The sequence below is a fragment of the Sorex fumeus genome, unplaced genomic scaffold (genome assembly GCF_029834395.1).
Source record: "Sorex fumeus unplaced genomic scaffold, SorFum_2.1 ptg000098l, whole genome shotgun sequence".
NCBI classification, from domain to species: Eukaryota; Metazoa; Chordata; class Mammalia; order Eulipotyphla; family Soricidae; genus Sorex; species Sorex fumeus.
This window is the reverse complement of record NW_026606155.1, coordinates 16,396,650-16,418,361: the sequence shown is the minus strand read 5'-3', so window position 1 is coordinate 16,418,361 and position 21,712 is coordinate 16,396,650. Positions and strand designations below refer to the sequence as shown.

The window sequence follows — 21,712 nt, the reverse complement described above, 5'->3', positions numbered from 1 at the left end:
AAGCACCTGCTATACTATTGCTCTGGTCCTTATTAAGTCGTCTAAATGGGTCTCTCAACTTGTCAGGATTACTATTGTTAAGAAAGACCTCCATTTAAAAAATTCTTCCTCCTGAAACACAGAACAACAATCAGAATGAAGAAATGAATCATATTAACATTTTTGCTCAAAGAATCACATTGGTGCTTTCCATGATGAGCTTTGTTTTAGAATTTTAAAATTCAACCACTGATACCTCCAACACTACTTATAACATAAACTGTTCCCCTCCTTTACCAACAGGACTTGATTTTAGTTATAAAGTTGGAATATATCATCTTAGAAATTAAATCCAAAGTTGGGGGCGGGGGGCAAGATAAGTAAAAAAGGCTAAAGATAAGCCAGCAACAAAAAAATGTCAGTTAGGTCGTTGAGCTTCAGTTACATTTTTGGCATTCTCTTGTAATGGTTAGAAGTTAATTACTCAAAGTTTGTGGTGAAAATGTGCTAAGTGTCCAGTGAAAAGCCAACCCTTTCTGATGATCCATCATAGAAAGAACTGTGCCAATAAGGAAGTAGTCATTAAAGCCAGACTTTTATGTGTGCATAACCAATAACCACTTGCTCTAGATTTGTAGAGATGGCATGTGGTTGCGTGGGTGGTGGTTTTTTTCCCCTTGCCTTCTAAATAATATGTAATTTCTCTAGGCCAAGAAATAAATTGAAAGGATTTACAGGGATTTGCTTATCAGTGGAATACCACGGAGCATTACATTCCTACTGCTTTGGGGAAGGTACATTGAAGTTTGCTTAATCTTCTGTGGTTCAATACTCCTCTTCCCTCTGTCAGGCTGCCTTGAACAACAGATAGATTAATCCCCCTTCTACCCACTCTCTTCTCCCTCCTCCTCCCTCTCCTTTCTCTTGATCCACCCTTCCTCATTTTAGCAGATGGAGGAAAAATATAAAACTGGAAATAATGGGAGAAAAAGATTCAACATTACACTTATGTATACTTATGTACATATTCCTAGAAAATTTAAGGTTTAGAAATAAAGCACCCCAATCCTTGGCACAGCACTTGACTTAATCTAGATAGGTTTTTCTACTGTTAATTAAATCTTGAGTCTGCAAAGGGATTTCCTTAAAGGTTAATTTATTAGCAAAAGATGTTGTAAGTCATGCCTTTCTTTATCCCGCTTCGCTAGATGCTGTGTGAAAAGAATAAGAATGTGGAGACTATTAAGGGTTAACAGTGTGAATAAAAACAGGTGATGCTTTTTACTTGGATTTCATTCTAGCCTGCTGTCTTCAGTGTCAGATAAATATTTTAATTAGATACCTATTATGAGTCACACACTAACTTTGAAAAGTTGCAGGTAAGGGGGTGGGTGCGTCAAATCCATTTGTGTGAACTCTATAAGGATAATGACTGGGCCTTTAAGACTTAGACATGGCAACTTTCATATCCAAGAGAAATAAGCACTTGTTGGAGCTGGACTGATTTAATGAGTAACATGTATCCATACATAAAACATAAAACTATATTCCCAAGCAATACTCTTTGTTTTGTTTTGTTTTGAAATTTAGTTTTCTCAGAAAATTCTGTTCCAACAACTAATTTTAGTCATGCAGGATGCATTATCTTTAGCCTGGGGCAATTCTTTTTAAGGATTTCTCATTCCACAGAAATATTCACCAAATAAAATATGTATGTAGTCATCTCTTGCTTAGCAAATAATCTTCTCCAGGAGTGGATAGAGAGAAGAGAGACTAAGGTAATATCCTAAACACACACACACACACACACACACACACACACACACACACACACACACTCGATGATGTGAACCCCAGAAGAAATTCACAGGGTTTTGTTATAATAAAGATAAACTTAGGCACATAGAGATAAAACCATAAGGAAACTCAGAAAATTTCTTCCTTGGCCTGCATCATTCAGAGCATGCTCTTATTAGGCCCCCTTTACACTTGAATGTTACAACTTAAAACTATTTCTGCTTTATTTTCTTATAATAGTGTATTGCATGGGCTGGAGCGATAGCATAGTGGCTAGGGCATTTGCCTTGCATGCGGCCAATCTGAGTTCAATTCTTCCACCCCTCTCAGAGAGCGGGCAAGCTAATTAGAGTATTCCACCGGCACAGCAAAGCCTGGCAAGCTACCTGTGATGTATTTGATATGCCAAAAACAGTAACAACAAGGCTCACAATGGAAACGTTACTGGTGCCCGCTTGAGCAAATCGATGAACAACGGGAGGACAGTGACAGATAGTGACAGCGTTTTGCATCTTTTGAGATAACCATAAAGTAGATGTTTAGAATAAAATGATGGCAGAGTTGATCACTGCCCTGCAATCTCACTACATTTCATGATTCTGTACCAGATGAAGTGATAGTATTACTGAAAGAGGATAGTGAGATGAGCATCTCTAAGCAGCAGGCCCAACACAGAGTTTTTCTCTCTTTCTTCAATCTGAAAATCACTGAGTAGTGAGACAGAGGGGAGAAATGCAGAGCTACTTATCAGTAGTAATTAAATGTAGGTCTTACACTGGTAGGAATTTGATAAAAGAAAATCAGTGAGTAAATTAAAATCATGATGATCAAACTTCATTAACCATTGTAGGTGTATGTGGAGTCATTGTGTCCTTTTTAAATTAAAATTGTCTCTAACATTATTTAAATTAAGGATAAATGCTCGTTATGAAGTTGCTTGAGACCCACCTATATATTCGACTCTTAAAACTCCAACTAATCTCTTAATGGAAATGGGGAGAGGGAAGATCTAAAAGACTTGAAGGGATTTAATTCTTTTTAGCATGAAGCAGCTGCAGAGATGTACGGCTGTTTTCTGTGGGACTTCAAAATATTTATGGGTCTTTCTCTTTTACTTTTTCACTGGAAGAAAGGCGATCATCTTTCTTGAGAGTTATTTATAATTTAATAAAGCTGTTCAATGGCTGGACGTATTTTATCTTGCGCTTAAACTCACTCAAATAACTCTGCTTCCAACCCTCTTGTAGAAAAATGATGATTTCCCCTGCCCCACCCCAATGATTAGCCTATATTTTGTATAATATTAAGGGCAAAATGTTAGAATTTGAAGTAACAAGTAAGCATCATATCAGAGGCATGAAAAGGAAACATAATGGAACTATCTTAATGGTTTTGACCACAGCAACAGATATTTTTTCCCAGTGTCAAATAATGAAAAAGAAGGACATTTGATATGGAAGCAGCCCTGTGCTAAGTTTTGGGAGAGAGCCCTTAAGAGTAAATAATTAGAACCAAGTGGTTTATGGAAACAATAACTCATTGGAGGAAGATAAGAACCTAGTTTTGTGAAACAAAGATAATAGGAAGGTAAATATACCTATAAATTTTCATGGGTTGATAGTTTTGGGCTTTTTTCTGACTGAGATTATTCAAAAATAAATTCAATAAACATTGAAAAAGGTTGGGAGAACATAAATGCAATAAAAAAATCCTTCAGGAAAAGAATAAAAAGGGCTCTTGCAGAGAGATATTTTATTGAAAGTTATTAAGTCATTATTATGCCTATCCCTAAGTTTATGAGTCCTTATACAGAACCAAATAATTTCAACCTGTGGATTAAAAATATGAAATACATCTTTTAAAATAGGGTAGTCTGAATTACGATTCTTAATAAAAGAATTGAATAATATATAGGGTCAGAGTAATTTTCCTCACTGGGGAGGGTAAGATTAAGTTTTCATCTGTACCTGGAAGAAATGGTACAGGCCGACACAGGCACTATGTTTTGAAACCCTGCCTATTCATTTACAAAGGAAATGTGATGGATGACCCTGATGAGATATGGGGAAGGAAAGAAGGAGGGGAATTGGAAGAAGGGCAGAATATTAAGTGATGCTCATTATCCAAGTTTTCAAAAACAATACAGTGACTCAAGTAGCTGTCATGTTGTCATTCTAGTTCATCACATCAGTCATTCTGTATACTTGTAGCTATTCAAATAAACTCCACTGAGTCTTCTGCAAAGTCTTATTCTTGCCTAGAATTCTTTGCCTAGAATTCTTTTCTTCTTCTCCTGTTTCCAGCACTCATCTTCCCCTGCTCTACTACTGCCTGTCTCATAGGGCTTATTTTCTAAATATCTTCTGCCTACAACTCTCTCCACTCATCTGCTGCATTCTCTCTCGTGCTTATTCTTGTCAGAGCATTTAGTTTACTGTGTGTATTGCTTGTTTATTTTGGTTGTCTTGTCAGAGACTGTGGATTCCCAGAGCAGAATTACTATATGTCATCTTCAACTTCCGCTCATAGCTGAATGATGCTTGATACATAGGTGTTTATTAAATATTTATTAAGGTAACAAAGGATTGAATCAATCATTTTGATGATATACTCTTATACCACTGATGGTAGAACTAGCAACCCAGCTGCTGTTGAATTATTTGGTTCTACTTATTATTCTCCTTTGAATGACTTATAGATGGTATTGACCTGTGGGAACCTGGATAGGTAAACATTTTAAGCTTAGCTGTTAGGAATTATTGGAGGTTTACTTAGCCATTGTGAAGGAAAAGATATGAAGAAGACATCCCAAACACTTGATGATTCTTCTGACATACAAACAGAAGTTTCCTACAGCAATATTGCAACTTAAAGAAATATAGATGGTGGGCATTGGAAATTTTAGGTGCCACTTACAAATGTCTATACCCTAAGTTATTATGAAAACTAAAATGTTCGTATATGCGCACTATCTTATGTGCTGTTTGTATTGTTAAACAGTTGCTTTGTGCAAACAGTTGCTTAACACAAAAGAATTAGTTTGTTACTCAATATTTTAACTCTCTCTATCTGAAGAGCACAAACTGTTCTTTCTGAGGACATGCACATTTACACACACTGCTGAATTTTATTTAAATATAAAATTATATCATTTAAAATTCATTCTATTCCTAATAATTAAATTTTGATTCTTAATATATCTATAGCAGTGAAACATCAAGAAACTATAGTCAAAGGTGTGTTCCCCCTTCCAAGTTTAAATCATACCCTTCACTGACTTATTTTTAAGAAATAGCTAGAAAATAAAATAAAATCAATTTTAAAAGTCTTGGGTTTTCTAAAATATTGAATCAAATATTAACTTTTTTAATGAACTGATTCCAAACTTATAACATTTAGAAGTATTGGCTTATAATTGTGTTGCTTTTTGCTCTTTTTCTAATATAGCAAGATAAAAGTAGTAAAAGAAAAAAAAGTTAAATATATCCTTATTGATCCTGATTTTATTCTAAAATACAGCTTGAGGCCCATGGCAGACCAAATCTTTCTGAGACAATTCACAGTGTTCTATGACAAGTGTGGTACTATTTAATGTCAGGTTATTTAGGTAAACTTGGTTTAGATCAGAAAACAGAGGGATTAAAGATATTTATCATTGCTCTAAGGTTTCATTGCCTGTGACTGCCAAGATGGATGATGATGTTTGACGCACAGAAAATAAGGGGCTAAATCCACATCAAACTCCACACTGAATGGAGGCCAGAGAGATGGTATATTGTGTAGGATGTTTGCTTTGCATGTATTGCCCTGGGTTTGAACTCTGGTGCCCCATATGGTCCCTTAATTATCTCCAAGAATAATGCCTGAGTGCAGAGCCAGAAATAGTTCCTGAGCACCATCAGGTATGGCCCCAAAACTAAACACTTCCCTCAAAAAAGTATAAAATATATAAAAGGTCTATACAGAATGTCTGTATGTGGATTCATTACAAACAGATTGTCTTTCTAATATTTAAAAATGCTCTTGTCATATTCATATTCTCATTTTCTTCATCACTCTTCTTAGCAGATACAACCGAGTCAGTGGTTATACTTTAAAAAGAGGACAATGAACTATCAACCATGAAGGACAGTTCTAGCAAGGGAGGACTCATTAAAGATGGAGTGCATGTGCAGCTAGAATACGTATTTATATTAGGAATGGAATCCAGGCTTGGCAATTTTTATGAAATACATGATAATGCATGCCTGTGATTGAGTAATTAATTTTAGCAAATATTTATTATACGTGTACCACATGCTATTACCAGAGGTTCTCCCTGTGATAACAAAATTTTTTCTTTGCTGATGTATAGTTTGCAATATTACAGATTTTAGGGTATAGTTTAACACCTCTTGTATATGTAAGATTCACCAAGTAACCACCAGTAGTTCCCCAATATCAGCCCACTACCAAGACCCCTCTAGCTGTTCTTCTAGTTCTTTTTGTCAGATTTATAGACGATAAAATTGAGGCTTGGAGTGGGAAAGCTTCTCACTCCTCATAGTTAACTGCTATGTGGAGGAGCTTCTGTGACCTGGGAAGAGTATTTTGTCATCAATATTTATATAGAAGATAAACAGAAAGCAATCCTTTGAGAAAATGACCAGGGGAGAGTTAACTGGACACCAAGGGAGAGAAACATGGGCCATGAAATGATGACTCTGCTGAAGGATTAGAGAGACATTGGGGTACAGAAACATGAAAGCGGGATGAAAAAATGAGCAGACGGGATTGCCTAGCCCACATGGGAGAGCAACTTGTGCAATATTAGAGAGGCAGGGGGAGGCTGAAAAGAAACCGTGAAGATCCTTCAACATCAGAGCCTATTAAGGTTTCCTTTAAATTTCTTTTAAAAAAATTTAGGCACCATGATTTATAGTACTCTTGATGATAAGGTTTCTTGCGTAAAACATTCCAACGCTATACCATCTACCAAGAAATCCCTGTCATTCTGTGTGCAAACAATGCAATAGAAAAAGGAGACAAAAAATTCTTTCCACAACTGCATCTCAAAAAACAAATATCTGGGAATCAGCTTAACAAAAGAGGTGAAACAGTTATATGAAGAAAACTATAAATCATACTACAAAACACAATAGACTCAAGGATATGTAAATCCTTTCCTTGTTCATGAAATGGAAGAATTAATATTATCAAAAATGACAATCCTGTCCAGAACTCTACAGACTCAATGCAGTCCTATGAAAATACCCTGGCATTTTTAAAAGACAAAGTACAAATGATGCATAGTCTGCTGAGTAGCCAAAAAAATCCAAGGAATAGAGAAGATGGGAAGTTTCTATTTTACCAACTTTAAGTTTATAAGTTGTAGTAATCAAGAGAGTGTGGTACTGGAATAAAGTCAGACTTCCAGACTAATGGAGTAAAATTGAGAACCCAGGGACATATCCTCATGTACATAATTAGCAAATATTTTAAAAAGGAGCAAACAATATAAAGTGGAGCAAGGGAAACCTCTTTGGAAAATGGTCTTTGGGAAACTGCTCAGTCACATGTAAATGAAATGTGCTCGTGCCATGCACACAAATGAATTAAAAGTGATTTAGAAGATTCATTCAAAAAAAATTGTAGGGGCCAGATAGGTATCAGAGAATAAAGGGATGGCCTCGCATGCACCTGATCAGGATTTGATACCTGGCACCATACATGGTCCCCTGAGCTCTACCAGGAGTATCTCTGAGCACATAGCTATGAGAAAGCCCTGAGCACCACTGGTATGACCCAAACCTTCTGCCCCAAATAGAGAAAAAATCTTTACATGATTTTTTATTCAATATAAGTTAAAAATAAATATCTCAGAATTTGAATATTCCACCTATGTATTAGTATATGTTTTGTTTCTAGTGCAGTTATGCATTGTTTACATAATTTCTAAATGATCTATTTAACATTTTTGTTGCTTGGTCTTTAGTTCTGGAGATAAATTCACTAGATTTTTTTATTTTAATTTTTATTAGTAAGAAAAAATTCACTAGATTTTTGTTATCTCATTCTTTTGGGTGAAATATGAGGTACCAAGTTCAGTTAAATTGTATAGGAGTCTTTCTGCAAGGTCCTTATGACCAAAATACTAGCAATTTATAATTGATTATGCCTTAAATATTTCACCTCAACCTCTATTTCATTACCAGTATCTAGTTCTAATATATTTTTATCTTAATTTTATTTTTCATAAAATTTTAATATTTCAAATACTCAGTTTATATGTTTAAATACAATGAGCGATTTTTAGGTAAGAGACCTTTATTATCGGTAAGGTCCCCAATTTCTTATCTAAGACAATTTTTGCTATCTCAAAAAAGGTATCACCCTCCATATAGATTATACTTTAGAGCTATCCAACAATGACTGTGGCACCTTTAAAAATTGCTTTGGCCTTCTATAGCTTTGTTATGTATTTACACTGTTAACATTTATTCGCTCACTATTTCCTTCCCTAGATAACTGAATTCAACCTGTAGAAGACCTCGTCTAGCAGAAAACTTTAGAATATTATAGTTGGAATAACTATATTCCAGTATACAACTACCAGCTTCAGTTCCTAAAACTCAAATGTACACTTTAGTAGTTCTAATTGAAAAATAAGTGGACTTGAAGAACTTTTTTTCTCTTTTAAGGAGGAGCAGAAACTAAAATGTTCCCCTGCCAGATGTAGAATAAAGATGAATATTGTGATTTAAGGCACCTCTATGCCACTGACAAGTGAAATCAATCACCCAAAGAAGTACTGTTATCTATTTTAAATGATACCAAGTCTTAAATGAGACTGTGTTTACCCCTCATTTGAAAAGGACACTGCCTGGAGATGCTGTGCGTGTGGGCTGTCATGCAGATTTAGGTTACTCGGGTGGCAGTTACAAAGCACTGTAGAATAAGGAACAGAATCATATATTCTCTGACTTCTGGAATCCCAAAGTCCTAGATAGAGCATGTCGGTGAGATTTGTTCTGTCTATGGTGTGTTTTCTTTGTATTTCAATGGTCACTCTGCATCCCAAGCTCTTTTTAAAAAGATACTAGTATATGACAGTCGGACAGTGAACAGGCCCACTTAATTGCATTTTTTTGCAGGACTTCTCCGAAAATGGCCACATTCTCAGATCCTGGGTTCAGGGCTTCTATGATGAACTTCAGGGGCCATATTTCATGTCTATATCATATAGGAAGGGATATAAAAAACAATTATTGGATATCATGTATCTATTCAAATTTCTAGTTCATCTCTTACTAGCTATATTTCTTTTTCTAATATATTCTTATCATTTCTTATATTTCAGCAACGAATTTAACCTCTTGGAATTTCAGTTCTCTTTAAGAGTATAATGATAATGACATCTCAAAGAATTGTTGTGATAATTGTGTCAATTAATCAATATAACTATTAAGTCTATTTGCATGTCTGGATCTGGCCGGTAATTTGTCCTCGAGAGTCTGGCTTCACACTTCAATACATTGGGAATAATAAAACCAGCCTGTCAGTTAATTGTATTAATATCGAGGGGGAAAGCACATTTATTGAGCAATTGTTATTTCGTGAATATGCTTATGAAAAAATAGACCAAATATATTTATATAATAGCTACTATGAATGTATTAATTTACTAACATTTATTGCCTCTGTAATATATATCTAGTATAGAAATAATCTTGTCATGTATTTGCAGCAAGGGACAGTACCCACAGTCTTGTGTATTTCTTTTTCACTTGTTTGTTTTGAGAGGGTGTACCCTACTGTGCCTAGGGCCTACTCCTAACTCTGTACACAGGAATTACTCCTGTCAGGCTTTGAGTGACCATATGTGGTTCCAAGGATTGAACCCAGGTCAACTGTGTACAAGGCAAATGCCTGATCCACTGTACTTTGGCTCCAGTCCCACAACTCTATTTCTTGTAGCAAATTCCTTGGAATTGGGGGTGTGAACAGATCTTACTTAAATAACGTTTTAAAAAGTAAGAATTCTTAATTGGAATGTGTGGTATGTGCCACACCTACCGGTACTCTCAGGGGTCACCATATACTGTTTTTTTTTTTCCTTGAAGGTCATACACTGCTCGAGATGGAACCCAGGCCTTACACATGCAATTCATGTGCTTTACCACTTGAGGAATACACATGAATTAGGATTGCAATTGAAAAATGTTTTGCAAATTGTGTCCACAGTTGGAAATTTGCCACAAATAGTGGGCTGAGACTGGGAGGTGGGAGTTATTATAAAGAAGGAACATCTATGCCAATGATAGTTGGAAATGATCACTCTGGATAAGAACTGGTGCTAAATGTAGGTAAACAGATGTATGTGAAAACCTTTCAGCACCTGAATTGCAAACCATAGTACCCAGAAGGAAAGAGAGGGGAAAGGGGAAAAGAGAGGGAGAAGGAGAAAAAGAAGAAGAGAGAGAGAAAGGGGGGAGAGGGAGAGAGAGAGGAGGGAGTGAAGGAGGAAAGGATTGAGAGAGACAGAAAGAGGGAGAGAGAGAGAGGGAGAGAAAGAGAGAGAGAAAGGGAAACAGGACATTGATGGTGGGACTAGTGAAGGGATGGGTGTTGGAACATGGTATGACTGAAACCCCCTCATGAAAACTTTTTAACTGTATCTAATGATGATTCAATTAAGATATTTTTTAAAGAAAATATTTGGCTTTCTTCAGAAGCATACCAGGCTGGAGCAATAGCACTGCAGTAGGGTGTTTGCCTTGTGCACAGCCAGCCCGGCCAAGCCAGGTTCAATTCCTCTGCCCCTCTTGGAGAGCCCCACAAGCTACCGAGAGTATCTTACCCACACCTGGCAAGCTACTAGTGATGTATTCAATATGCCAAACATAGTAATACCAAGTCTTAAAAAATGGAGACATTACCGGGCCCACTCGAGCAAATCGATGAACAACAGGACAGTGACAGTAACAGAAGCAGACATAGCTGTGTGAAGAGACTTTAAAAAAAATATCTTTGTGCTAGACCACATTACTAATTCATCCAACTATAGCAATTATAAGAAGAAATTACTGTTAGCAAGACAAGCAAAAAAAACTTGCATGCTAATCATGAGCTGACTGCAATCCACAGTATTCATTAATTATGGCAGCCTGTTGATTTACTAGTGCTAAATAATGCAATGGAAGCTACACCCCATATATATATATATATATCACCCCCTTCTCAAAGCTGTAGTGTATTTCTATTTTGATTTTTCTCTTGTACTGTCCACCAGCCACAATAGACTTTCACCTGCCCTTTTGATTTTCAAAATTGAAACAAGGATCGGAGAGATAGTGTGAGGGTTAAGGCACTTGCATTGTAAGAAACAATCCCTGTTTCTATTCCTTTTACTGCCTGTGATTCCCTGAGCATTGCAAGGAGTCATCTCTGAGCACAGAACCATATTCAAATACCTAAGTCCTTTTGGTTTTGACCTAAGAGCCAGAAAAGGAAAAGGATGAAGAAAAAAAGTGAAATGAAAATCAGCATAGAGTCAGAGTAGGCAGCATACTGTGATTCTCATGGATAAGGTAGATATGAGTCCCGCATATATTGTCTAAACCCAGAGTCACTCACAGTCACAAAGGAGTTAAAAATTCTCCATCCTACAGCATGCCTTCCTTCATTAGAGAAAAGTGATAATGAAGGGAGGCAGTACAGAGTGATAAGTCTTTGATGCTTTTATTCATTGGTTTTCTTATCTCTCTCTCTTTTCTCTCTTTCCCCTTCTGCATTATTTTTTCTTTGACACGCGCAGCCAACATCAGATGACCTTGTTTCATCTGCTGAATGTTCCAGTGATGACGAAGACTTAGTTGAATGTGAACCCAGTACAGGTAGGTTAGGTCAGTCTTGTTTTGCTTGCTTTATTTTTCATTTGCAAAATACAATGCATACATATATGTGAATGTACCTGTGTTATATATTATAGTGTGTATAATTTGTGTATTTTTATATTTATATATGTATGTACATACATATATGAATACTCATATATAAACAAAAGCATCAAATCCCATGGAAGGAGCAATAATATTTCAAGGGAATTTTTAAGTCAGACCTTTGATGGTTAAATAAAAATCCATGGGTACAACCCAGTTTTGAGCATTTGTGAGTCTCACAAATTAACAGCTGGAACAGTAAATATGGACCAGCCAGTAAGATCTATAAAGTTGACTGGGGGTAGGACAATAAATGGTCTCTATTGCTTTGACATCACAAAAATGTGAACTTATAATGGAGACATAGAAATATTTTAAGCCTCATGGATTATTTTAGATAACAAAACAAATATAAAACCAAGCCAAGAGTAACAAAGAATGTTTTCCATGGGATTTTAACAGCAGTTAACATGGTATTATATTTATACTAATTTTGTTCAATGTGTGTTTAAGAAACTTGCATAGCAATATACATAATAAACACAAAATTAGTACTGAACCATGCCATGCCAATTGCTGAGATGCTTCAAAATGTATCTACTGTGCTAAAGTTGAGTGGACTTTGGCAATTAGAAGCTGCAGTGTGTTCCCACTTGGATCCAGATACATTTTGATGTTTTATGGTCTTTCTTTATAGTGAGCTATATATGATATAATGACCAGCCAAAAATTAAAAAGAAAAACTTCAGTCCCTGATTATTTCCTATCAATTTTCCCAAGTCATTTGTTTGATACTTGTTATCAGTTTAATACTTATATAATAGAGAACAGATATCATCGAATTTCTGTGTATGTTTAATATAATTAAAAGCTGGATTTGGGTTAGGATTTTATTTCTGCAAAAGCTAAGAGAAATAAATAGAATTATCTAGTTGATTCATTGGGTTGCTATAATTTTTTAAACTTTCTTTTTTTATAAAAAGTTGAGCCATTAAAATTTTACTTTTGCTAATTCTAGGAAAAGTTAAGTTTCATGTAACAATAATATAACCAAGTAAAAAATTTCCATTTATTACCTCAAAATTATTTACAAATTTTGTGGTAGTCTAAAAGCTTGGTGTCTTGCAAGTGGCTTTGGATCCAGGAAGTTCTGTGAGTTCCTGTCTTTAGGATTACATGGGGATAGATAATATGTAGGGCTTTTGCATCTTGGGAAGTAAGCCGTGTTCAGTTGTATTGAAGAAAAATAAGTGTAATTTAGTTGATCAGAATTTTTCAGATTACTTGGTAATACTCTTAATGTACTAAGGTCTTAACCTCAAAGGGAAGAATCATCAAATTCCATATCAGAATTTAGGAATGAAGTTTTAATTAATTAAGCCATTCATTCATTAAATATTTCTTAGCCCTCAGGATACAATTTATCTCTAGATTAGAATCCTTATTATTCTGATAATTTTCATAAACAAGCATCAGATAATAGAATTAGGAAGCATTATAATTTAAATTATCTTTTCAATGCAATATAACTCTACAACAATTTTTGAGGGTCTGCTGTGATGATAAGCATGTGTTGTATAATAAGGGTTCAGATATAAATATAGCAGGATGCCCTAGAAATGTTAAATTTACTGATTTTGTCCATTGTAATCTAGAAGACCTATACTTTAATTTTATTCTCTTTACTTCTCTCTGGCTTTCAGCAGTGATATTTTTCTATATGCAACTTTATCAAACATTTAGATTTTACATCTTATAACAATTTAGGGTTTGAGCCAGAGATATAGTACAAGGATAAAGATAGTTGCCTGCATGTGGCTGATGCTAGTTCGATCCCCAGCACCACGTAGGGTCCCCCGTGTACCTCCAAGGATAAGCCCCAAGGTGCACAGTATTTGATTTGATTTGAAAGCCAAGGACATAAATTCAATGTCACCATTTCTTGGGTAATAATGGTCTGGGAGGGTGGAGAAAAGCAGATTTTGAAACAATTTGTTATGTTCTCAGAGGAGTCTTGGAAGGGGTATAAAAGGAAATGACTCCTAAGACACCCTGGAAGGAGCTAATATGTTGCTCTGAGATACTAATATTGATCACTCTGCCCAGGATTATTCACTTATCACATTTAAAGAATAAGCAATTTTTTCCTTTCTAAATTTATTTACTCAATAAAGCATTCCCTACAAGTTCTTTTGATACACAGGAAAATATTTAATGCAGGAAGGAAAGAGCTATTCCTAGTGATGCTGAGACTTTGCCCTGGGGACCTGATTAATACTGATGAAGGTTAGATGCATAAAGCTATCAGACCCTCTTTTGCATTGCATGAGAAATATCTCTATAGCTTCCACAGTTTTGCAAGACAGTGTGGATTTTTCAATGAAGAACATTCAAATCCTGTTTCTGGGGCTGCTTTTTTTTTATATCTTCTAAAGAGAAGGCTTGCATTGACCATATAGAAGTAAACAATGGAGACGTGTATATATTTTATATAACAAAAAATATATATATATACTTTTTTATACCTTTTTTATATTTACACAAAATATATACCTGGCTGTTCTCAGAGCTTACTCCTGAGTCTGTGCTCAGAGAGCAATTCTGACTGTGCTAGGAAGACAATATGGGATGTCGGAGTCAAACTCCAGTTGGCCATATACAAGGCAAAGCACCCTACCTGCTCTGCTATTGCTCCTGCACTACATGGATATAATTTTAAACAAAATTTTGATCCTGAAATTCTCTGTGAATATTAAATTGATTTTATTGGCTTTGAACACACCACTCTTTTGACTCATTTTCTAAAATTCTATACTTTTTTCAGGCTTGGTATTACATGAAAAGATGATAAATTTGACCAAACCAGGCTTTGTGCTATCTTATTTAACTATTACCTTATTTTCTATCACTTTGTTAGTACATTTATTATTTTCTAGCTAGCTCAGTTACCGGGAATTTACCTCATACAGCTGTTTCCCTGATTGATTTAGATCCAAGAGAACCTTTTATATTTGAAAAAACTAGGCAGAGTTTGGGGCTAGAGACATAGTACAGAGTGTAAAGTGCTTGCTTCACGTGTGGCCAGCCTGGATTTGATATTGGCCACTGAGTATCAAACATGACCCCCTGAGTCTTGCCAGAGGTGAACTTTGAGTGCAGATCCAGAAATCAGCCCTGAGTAATAGTGGGTATACTTTATGAGGTCTAGAAACCCCAGAAAGCCAATGTACTTCAAATATTCTTTATATTTTTATGAAAATACAAGATTGAGAAAAATATCGAAAACTAACTCATAAGAACAAGGTGTAATTGGAAGCATGGTTCATATGTGTTGACAGAACTAAGGTTCTGTAAATACCTAAACTTCTCTAAATACCTCACAATGTTACACTAAAATTAAAAAATGGGGGCCAGAGATAGAACAGGGGTAAAGGTGGATAGCTTCCATGTGGCTTACCCCAGATCAAATGCCAGCCCCATGTGGTCCCATGAGAAGCATTAGGCATGATCCTGTAGACCCCTCACCCAAATGACTAGCGGAGTGGCCTGGTGGTCCTTAGTATATTGGGGGCATGAGTATATCCACTTTTGCAGTCCCCCTCTGAATTGAGAGCATTAGTTGTCTTAGAATATCTGGGAGTTGCTCCTGGCCTCCTGAGTATAGCTTTAGAAGCACCCTCACAAAAATAGAGGATTATGAGAACTTGAGAGATTTTTTTCTACATCTGCTTTTATCCATTTTTAAAAATAAATGATAAAACTTGTTCAAATCTTTAAAATATGTATTTTGTAACCATATTTTAAAAATCCATATTTTTTTCAACAAAAAGTATTTTCTACCCTATCCTACCTTTCCTTGAGAATGAGATTATTTTATAATGAGTCACAGATAAAATTATGTCTTACATAATTGGTATTACATGAAAATATGATAAATTTGACCAAACCAGGCTTTGTGCTATCTTATTTAACTATTACCTTATTTTCTATCACTTGTTAGTACATTTATTATTTTCTAGCTAGCTCAGTTACTGGGAATTTACCTCATACAGCTGTTTCCCTGATTGATTTAGATCCAAGAGAACCTTTTATATTTGAAAAAACTAGGCAGAGTTTGCCTTAAGTACCAATGATTATAACTTTGCCTTAAGTACCAATGATTATAACTTTAAACCATAATATCATAATGAAACTATCACCACCAAATAAAAATATTCACACTTTTTGAATAACTGCTCAAGTACTTAAATTTATGGGTCAGGATTTAATTTTGTTAATTTATAAGCATTCATAGATTCTTTTAAAGTGAGTCAGTATCTAAAGCTTCCAATTTATAGGCTCATAGATATATATTTCATATAAACCCATTTGATTTCTATTGTAATTCTGTTATTATAAAATTGTACAGTTAATTTACATTTCATTGCCCTTACCTCTTTGACTCCAACAACAAAATAATAAAGAAACTTAATAGAATTTAAATAACCACTAGGAAATGGGTTTTACCCATGAAATTACAAAAGCCATAAACAATGCCTTTAGCAAATTCATCTTTGTGATTTAAAATATAGGATTTAATTCTAAAATATAGACACATTGATTAAATTCACTTTCTAAGTTTACTTGCTCCCTCTTTTTCCTTTCCCCAGAATGTCGATCTCTGGAAATAGAAATCACTTTGAAACAAATATATTTTTAGAGTAGATTTTGTGAATTAGAAATGATCAATGTCTCAGTGTTCATATAAGCAGTCTCAAGATACTAAAATTCTGGGAATAGGGAATACAAAGAGAGGAAAAAATAAAAATAAAATTCCTTTTACACCTGAGAAATGGGCATGGTGACAATTAACTATATCGATTCATCTAGCTATTATCCAAGGATATATTTTTCTTACTGTCAGTTGGCCAAGTTTTGTGTCTCCACTTTTGTTAAATGGCCTTTGATCAAATCTCAAGGGACAGCACTTCCACCAGAGGACAGACACTAAAAGGAAGTAAAGATGAAACACATCCATCCATCAATAGTACTGTACTAAACAACTTTCATAATGGTTGGATTGAGGGAGATGTTTAACTAATGGCAGTAATCTGATATCACAAAATAATTTATTTTCTCAAAGTGGTTCTCAAATGTGATTTACTTGAAAAATATGTAGTTTTCACTTTTAGTTGGGGGGGGTAATGATACTTTATTCCTCTTTTTCAGTCACATACTAATTTCTGACCCAATGTGTGTAAAATGTGAGTGAAAGACCAAAAGAATCCTCAGGTTCAACTGAATTCTTAGTCTTTATGATTTTGACATATTTTAAATGAAGCATTTATAAAAGAAATGCTTCCAATAATTTCTTAAAAACTAACCAAATTTTTAAAGTTTGTATTTGCTATAATACTGTGGAAAGTTCAGATGGAATGTTACAAAAGTAATTATCTAATGAAGTATAAAAAGAAACTGGAATTTATTATATAAAAATTCATAGATGGAAACAACCAAAGGAGCTGATTATAACCCAATTCTACACCAAGATTATTTTTAAGCTATTGAAACTTTTAAAATTCTTAATCTAAAATGTTATTGAAATTAAAGAAACAGTAAAGATATGAGCATAGGGAAGTGAATTGGCTTTAAAAAAGGAAGTAATTGATAGCTATACGTATCTCATTAAAAATTGGAAACACTATTCTTTTCCATTGTCTCATATTTTTGTGTACTAATAAAAGTAATACTAATACATAAGCATATAGGCTTCATATGAAAAATTAGTAAATCACTTTTTATTCAAACTTTTTAACCAACTATGTTTCCATTGAAGTAGGTAATTGGAAAATAAAATTATGACGAGATATTTTATAATAATTCATAGTCTATTATAAGAAACATAAAAATAAGGGAATAGGAACTTGGAATATGGCTCAATGCTTTAAAAAAAACACCAGAAAACTTCTGGCCTGTAGAAACAAACACCTGGACTTTATCCCCAACAAAATCCCATATAACAATCCCAGCACCACTATTATTTATGACTCAGTGTCACAACCAAAACTCTGCAATCCCCACTAGGCACCATGACTACTTGTTGTGACAGCATCATAACCAAATATATGAACCCTGGTCATCACCACTACCACAAAAACAACTCAAGAAAACAGCAGGAAGGGAAAGAGAGAAAATAAATTTTAGAAGGTCAACACACAGAAGGAAAAATGGAAGGAAATCACGGAAAATGGAAGGAAATCAATGTAGATAGTGAATAGAAAAATACCTAGGATATCATCAAAAGTCTGAGAGGTCTTCAATTCAGCAAAAAGCACATACTTTCATTCCAAAGACAGGCAAGTAAAAACCCACAGATGATGCCAACCAGTGACAGGAATGTTATTCTATAACTTAGATTGCTGGAATAGGTTTCTGATTCATGATGATTAAAAAATTAGTCGATCTACTAGTAAGATTTTCTTTAAACTCCACAAAGACAGGAAGATTTAGGGTTAGGTGGTAAGTTATGCCAGGCATGTCGAAGAGATAATTTTGAATGAAATTCATGAGAACTTCCTGATTTCAAATGCCAATGCAAGTAGTTGATAAGGAGAAAGCTTAATGAAATCATTAAGCAACACTTCCCTAAAAAAAATTAAAAATAAAGAGGGATTGGGCTTCAGAGAGAGGTTATAATGGGTATTTTTATTTTTTTGTTTGTTTTTCCTCCCATAAGCTCTAGCTTATGTACTGTGTGTATATATATAATTACATATAATATGTGGATGCTATATACATATATATATAGTGCCCGTTTCTCCATATATATGTAGACACAGTATAAGTGATATCAGAGTAATGTAAACAGAGATTAACAACAGCCCCTGCCATCAGTCATGTGTTTACACAGAAATTCATACCATCATTTTCATACCAGTCTACATGGGACACGCATGATAATGTTTTAACCTGGTGAACAAAGCATGTTAATTTTTGTTTAGGTTTTTTCTTTTACCATAGTTATAATGATAATTCCATAGTTCAGTTATTCTTGGGAGGAGTGGAGAGAAAATTATACAGATATATCTATCCATATATGCGCATCCCTGTGTATATATATAAATAGATATATAACTTGTATATATTTGAAAACATTTTCTGTCATTTCACCTCATCTTGTGCCGCATGAATTTTTGGTGGTTCAATTTACTTTATTTTGTTTTGACTCACATTTAGTATTTTGGTCATTATGACTATTTTTAACTCATTGCTATACTTTTATGAATGATTATTATAATTATTTTTAAATATTGAGAGATATATAAACATGCGAATCAAATAAGGCAACAAAATCTTTTCTTGCCATCCTAATCTCAGGTTTACCCCTTCATTATATCCCTTCAGTGTATATGCTCAAAACAAACCACGCCCCAGTAAAATCCAAGAAAGTTGTGTACAAAAGAATGAAATACTGTGCTTTCCTTTTCTTTCTCCTCTCTATATTTTCCTTCTAATTTCCTTGATTTTCCCTTTTCATTTTTCCCCATATCTGCACCAGTCACTTGCCTTTACTCTGTTCTTTAATAATAATATAACTAATTTCAAGGAGAACAAATGAGCCAGAAAACAATTACGCCAAATCAAGCAGGAACAACAAAAAGAAAAACACATCTCTCTACACAAGTATCAGATGGCATAAAAAGAATTTTATTGCAGATTTAGAGTATTTGTTATATCTTTTATTTCTGAACAAGCCTGGGGTCATTGTGTGGCATGCAGTGACAGTTTTGTAGCTAATCAACTAACCATGGCTTCCATCACCAACGCATGGTCAGTAATGGCATCATCTTGTGTTTCATCCCAGTGATACATCCAAGCTAACCCAGCAAGAACAGTGTTTGAGTTATGGGGTAACTTATATTTTAGTTATGATGTCATGGGTTCTTGTGTTTATTATTTCCATTGGATCATGGTGGCTCCAAGAGCTGCTGTCACAGCATCTTTGTATGGTTTTGTTCTTGTATTTGCTTTCCTGGTCATAGCAGTCAAGCACATGTCTCTTGTCTGGCACACCTTGTCCTGCCATCTTGATTTAGAGTCCACTGTTGTGGTGTTCTTCTGTGATTCTGTTCTCTGTAATATGTGATTTGAAAGCTTCTTCTGTTACTTCTTATTCCCCTTTTGTTTATACTTTTAACCTTAACCTTAGGGAACTTCACAAAGAAGCAAATCAAATTTTCAGATGAATTATAAAGTTTATAACTGTGGCTTGCATCTGGAAGTCATAAGTGGCACTTTTTACCTGGCTAAGGAGGGAAAACTCATGCAGTGAAATTATTAGCAGTAATAGTCAAACATCCAACAGAACAAAAACAATAAGATCCCTTGTTGACTTTTTATTTAAGGGGGGAGCCATGACTAAATGAAATTGCTCTTATAGGAATATAAATATATATACATAAATATTTCATATATTACCAATTGTCTTCACAGATTTCCAATTGTTTAGTTAAAACTTTTCTTTGGGACTTTATCAACTATTTACTTTTTCCCAAGGTTCACAGTGAAAGAGCAAAATCATTTCAACAGTATAGAGCAGGTCTGTTTCTGAATGGGTGAGAATTTTGTGGAACTGTGAATGTGTTTTACTAAAAATTTAGCTTATGTATTTAACATAAAATATAAGTGTATTTGGCAAGTCATTAAGGGAAACAATTCCTTTTTAACTCACTGGTTCTAAATCATGAATATTTTTGGTAAGATTATCTTTTGATATTCTTGAGTAAAGTGACCTATATCTTGCTGTTTTTTTAATTCATGGAAGCATTTGAGAGCCAACATTTTAATTTGGACCTAACTTTTTTCTTTTGTCTTTCTAAAAAGCATGGCATACTTGATAGCTTTTGTGGTATGACAGAAATATGAATTTCTCAGATTTTAGACAGAAGCACCCAATTAATACATTAATACTTTGTGTATTAAATTTTACCTGAGGATTATTCAGGAAATCTGTTACTTCTCTCAAAGTATTAAATTGAATTTAGAACAAATTATTTCATAAAGATAAAATAAGGAAATATAAAATAGGTATAAAATGTGTTAATAGATCAAAGTATTTTAAAATTTGTTATGATTAAAGTTCTAGAAGAAAAAACATTTTAAGGTAGATCATTTTATGATGATAGGTTTCAGCGATGTCTTGTCAAATTAGAAGAGCAAATAACTAGAGGCTAGATCTTTGCTGCTTCTAAGAGTAAGTAAAAATGTAAAACCAAGATATTCATAGGTTTTGTGAACTAAGAGCTTTCTCGTGATGGGGGAGAAATAAGGAAGAAGAAAAAGAGCTAAGGCTAAAAGGAAGAAAGAAAAGGAGGGAGCGAATATAGGGGAAAAGTGGTGTAATGAACTACTTTGCAATAAATGTCTCCATGTTGAGTTAAGTCAGTCAGAAGGAAAAGGATAAATACAGAATGGCCCTTTTATGTATGAACTTATAGGTACCCAGTGATGTAGCAACAAAGACTTAAACACAAAATAATGGGAGTACTGATTCACACAACTGAATCGGAAGGGGAAGAAAGGGAGGGAAGTTGCGTTTCTTGAAGGAGTGAGATTGCAAGTTTGGAATGAATGTGGAGTTAGAGTGATGTGCAGGAGAAACTAGTATGAGTATTGTAGAGCATATAATTTCAATGAAAAAATTAAAAAACAACATGTATGAGGCAGGAAGGATATTGGTTTTCTTTCCTTGCACACAGAGATCTGTGGTTTGATCATCAGGCACCACAGGGCCTGCCAGGAGTAAGCCCAGAGCACTATCATATATGACCCAACCCTGGGCCACCTCTGTCCCCAAAGAAATTGCATTTATGCATATGTGTGCATGCACATGCACCAAGCCCTAATTTGTAGTGTTCCCCAATTTCTGCTGTGTAATCTAACCATGTCCACTGTCCTCCCGTTGTTCATCGAGTTTTGCTCAAGCGGGCCCAGTAACGTCTCTTTTTTTTGAAACTTGTTGTTACTGTGTTTGGCAT

At 34.7% G+C, this 21,712-nt stretch overlaps 1 protein-coding gene across 24 annotated transcripts in view; it reads left to right on the top strand.

Moving 5' to 3' along the window:
• Window positions 1–21,712, top strand: part of NRXN3 (neurexin 3) — a 1,716,647-nt gene that overhangs the window by 1,650,388 nt on the left and 44,547 nt on the right. For 18 of the 24 annotated variants that reach the window (XM_056134049.1, XM_056134032.1, XM_056134029.1 and 15 more), the window contains one exon: window positions 11,573–11,651. In XM_056134049.1, coding sequence (XP_055990024.1) covers window positions 11,573–11,651 — 79 coding nt within the window. Of the gene's footprint in view, window positions 1–11,572; window positions 11,661–21,712 lie in introns of all 24 variants that reach the window. The other 6 variants (XM_056134041.1, XM_056134035.1, XM_056134038.1 and 3 more) reach the window with 1 other exon arrangement.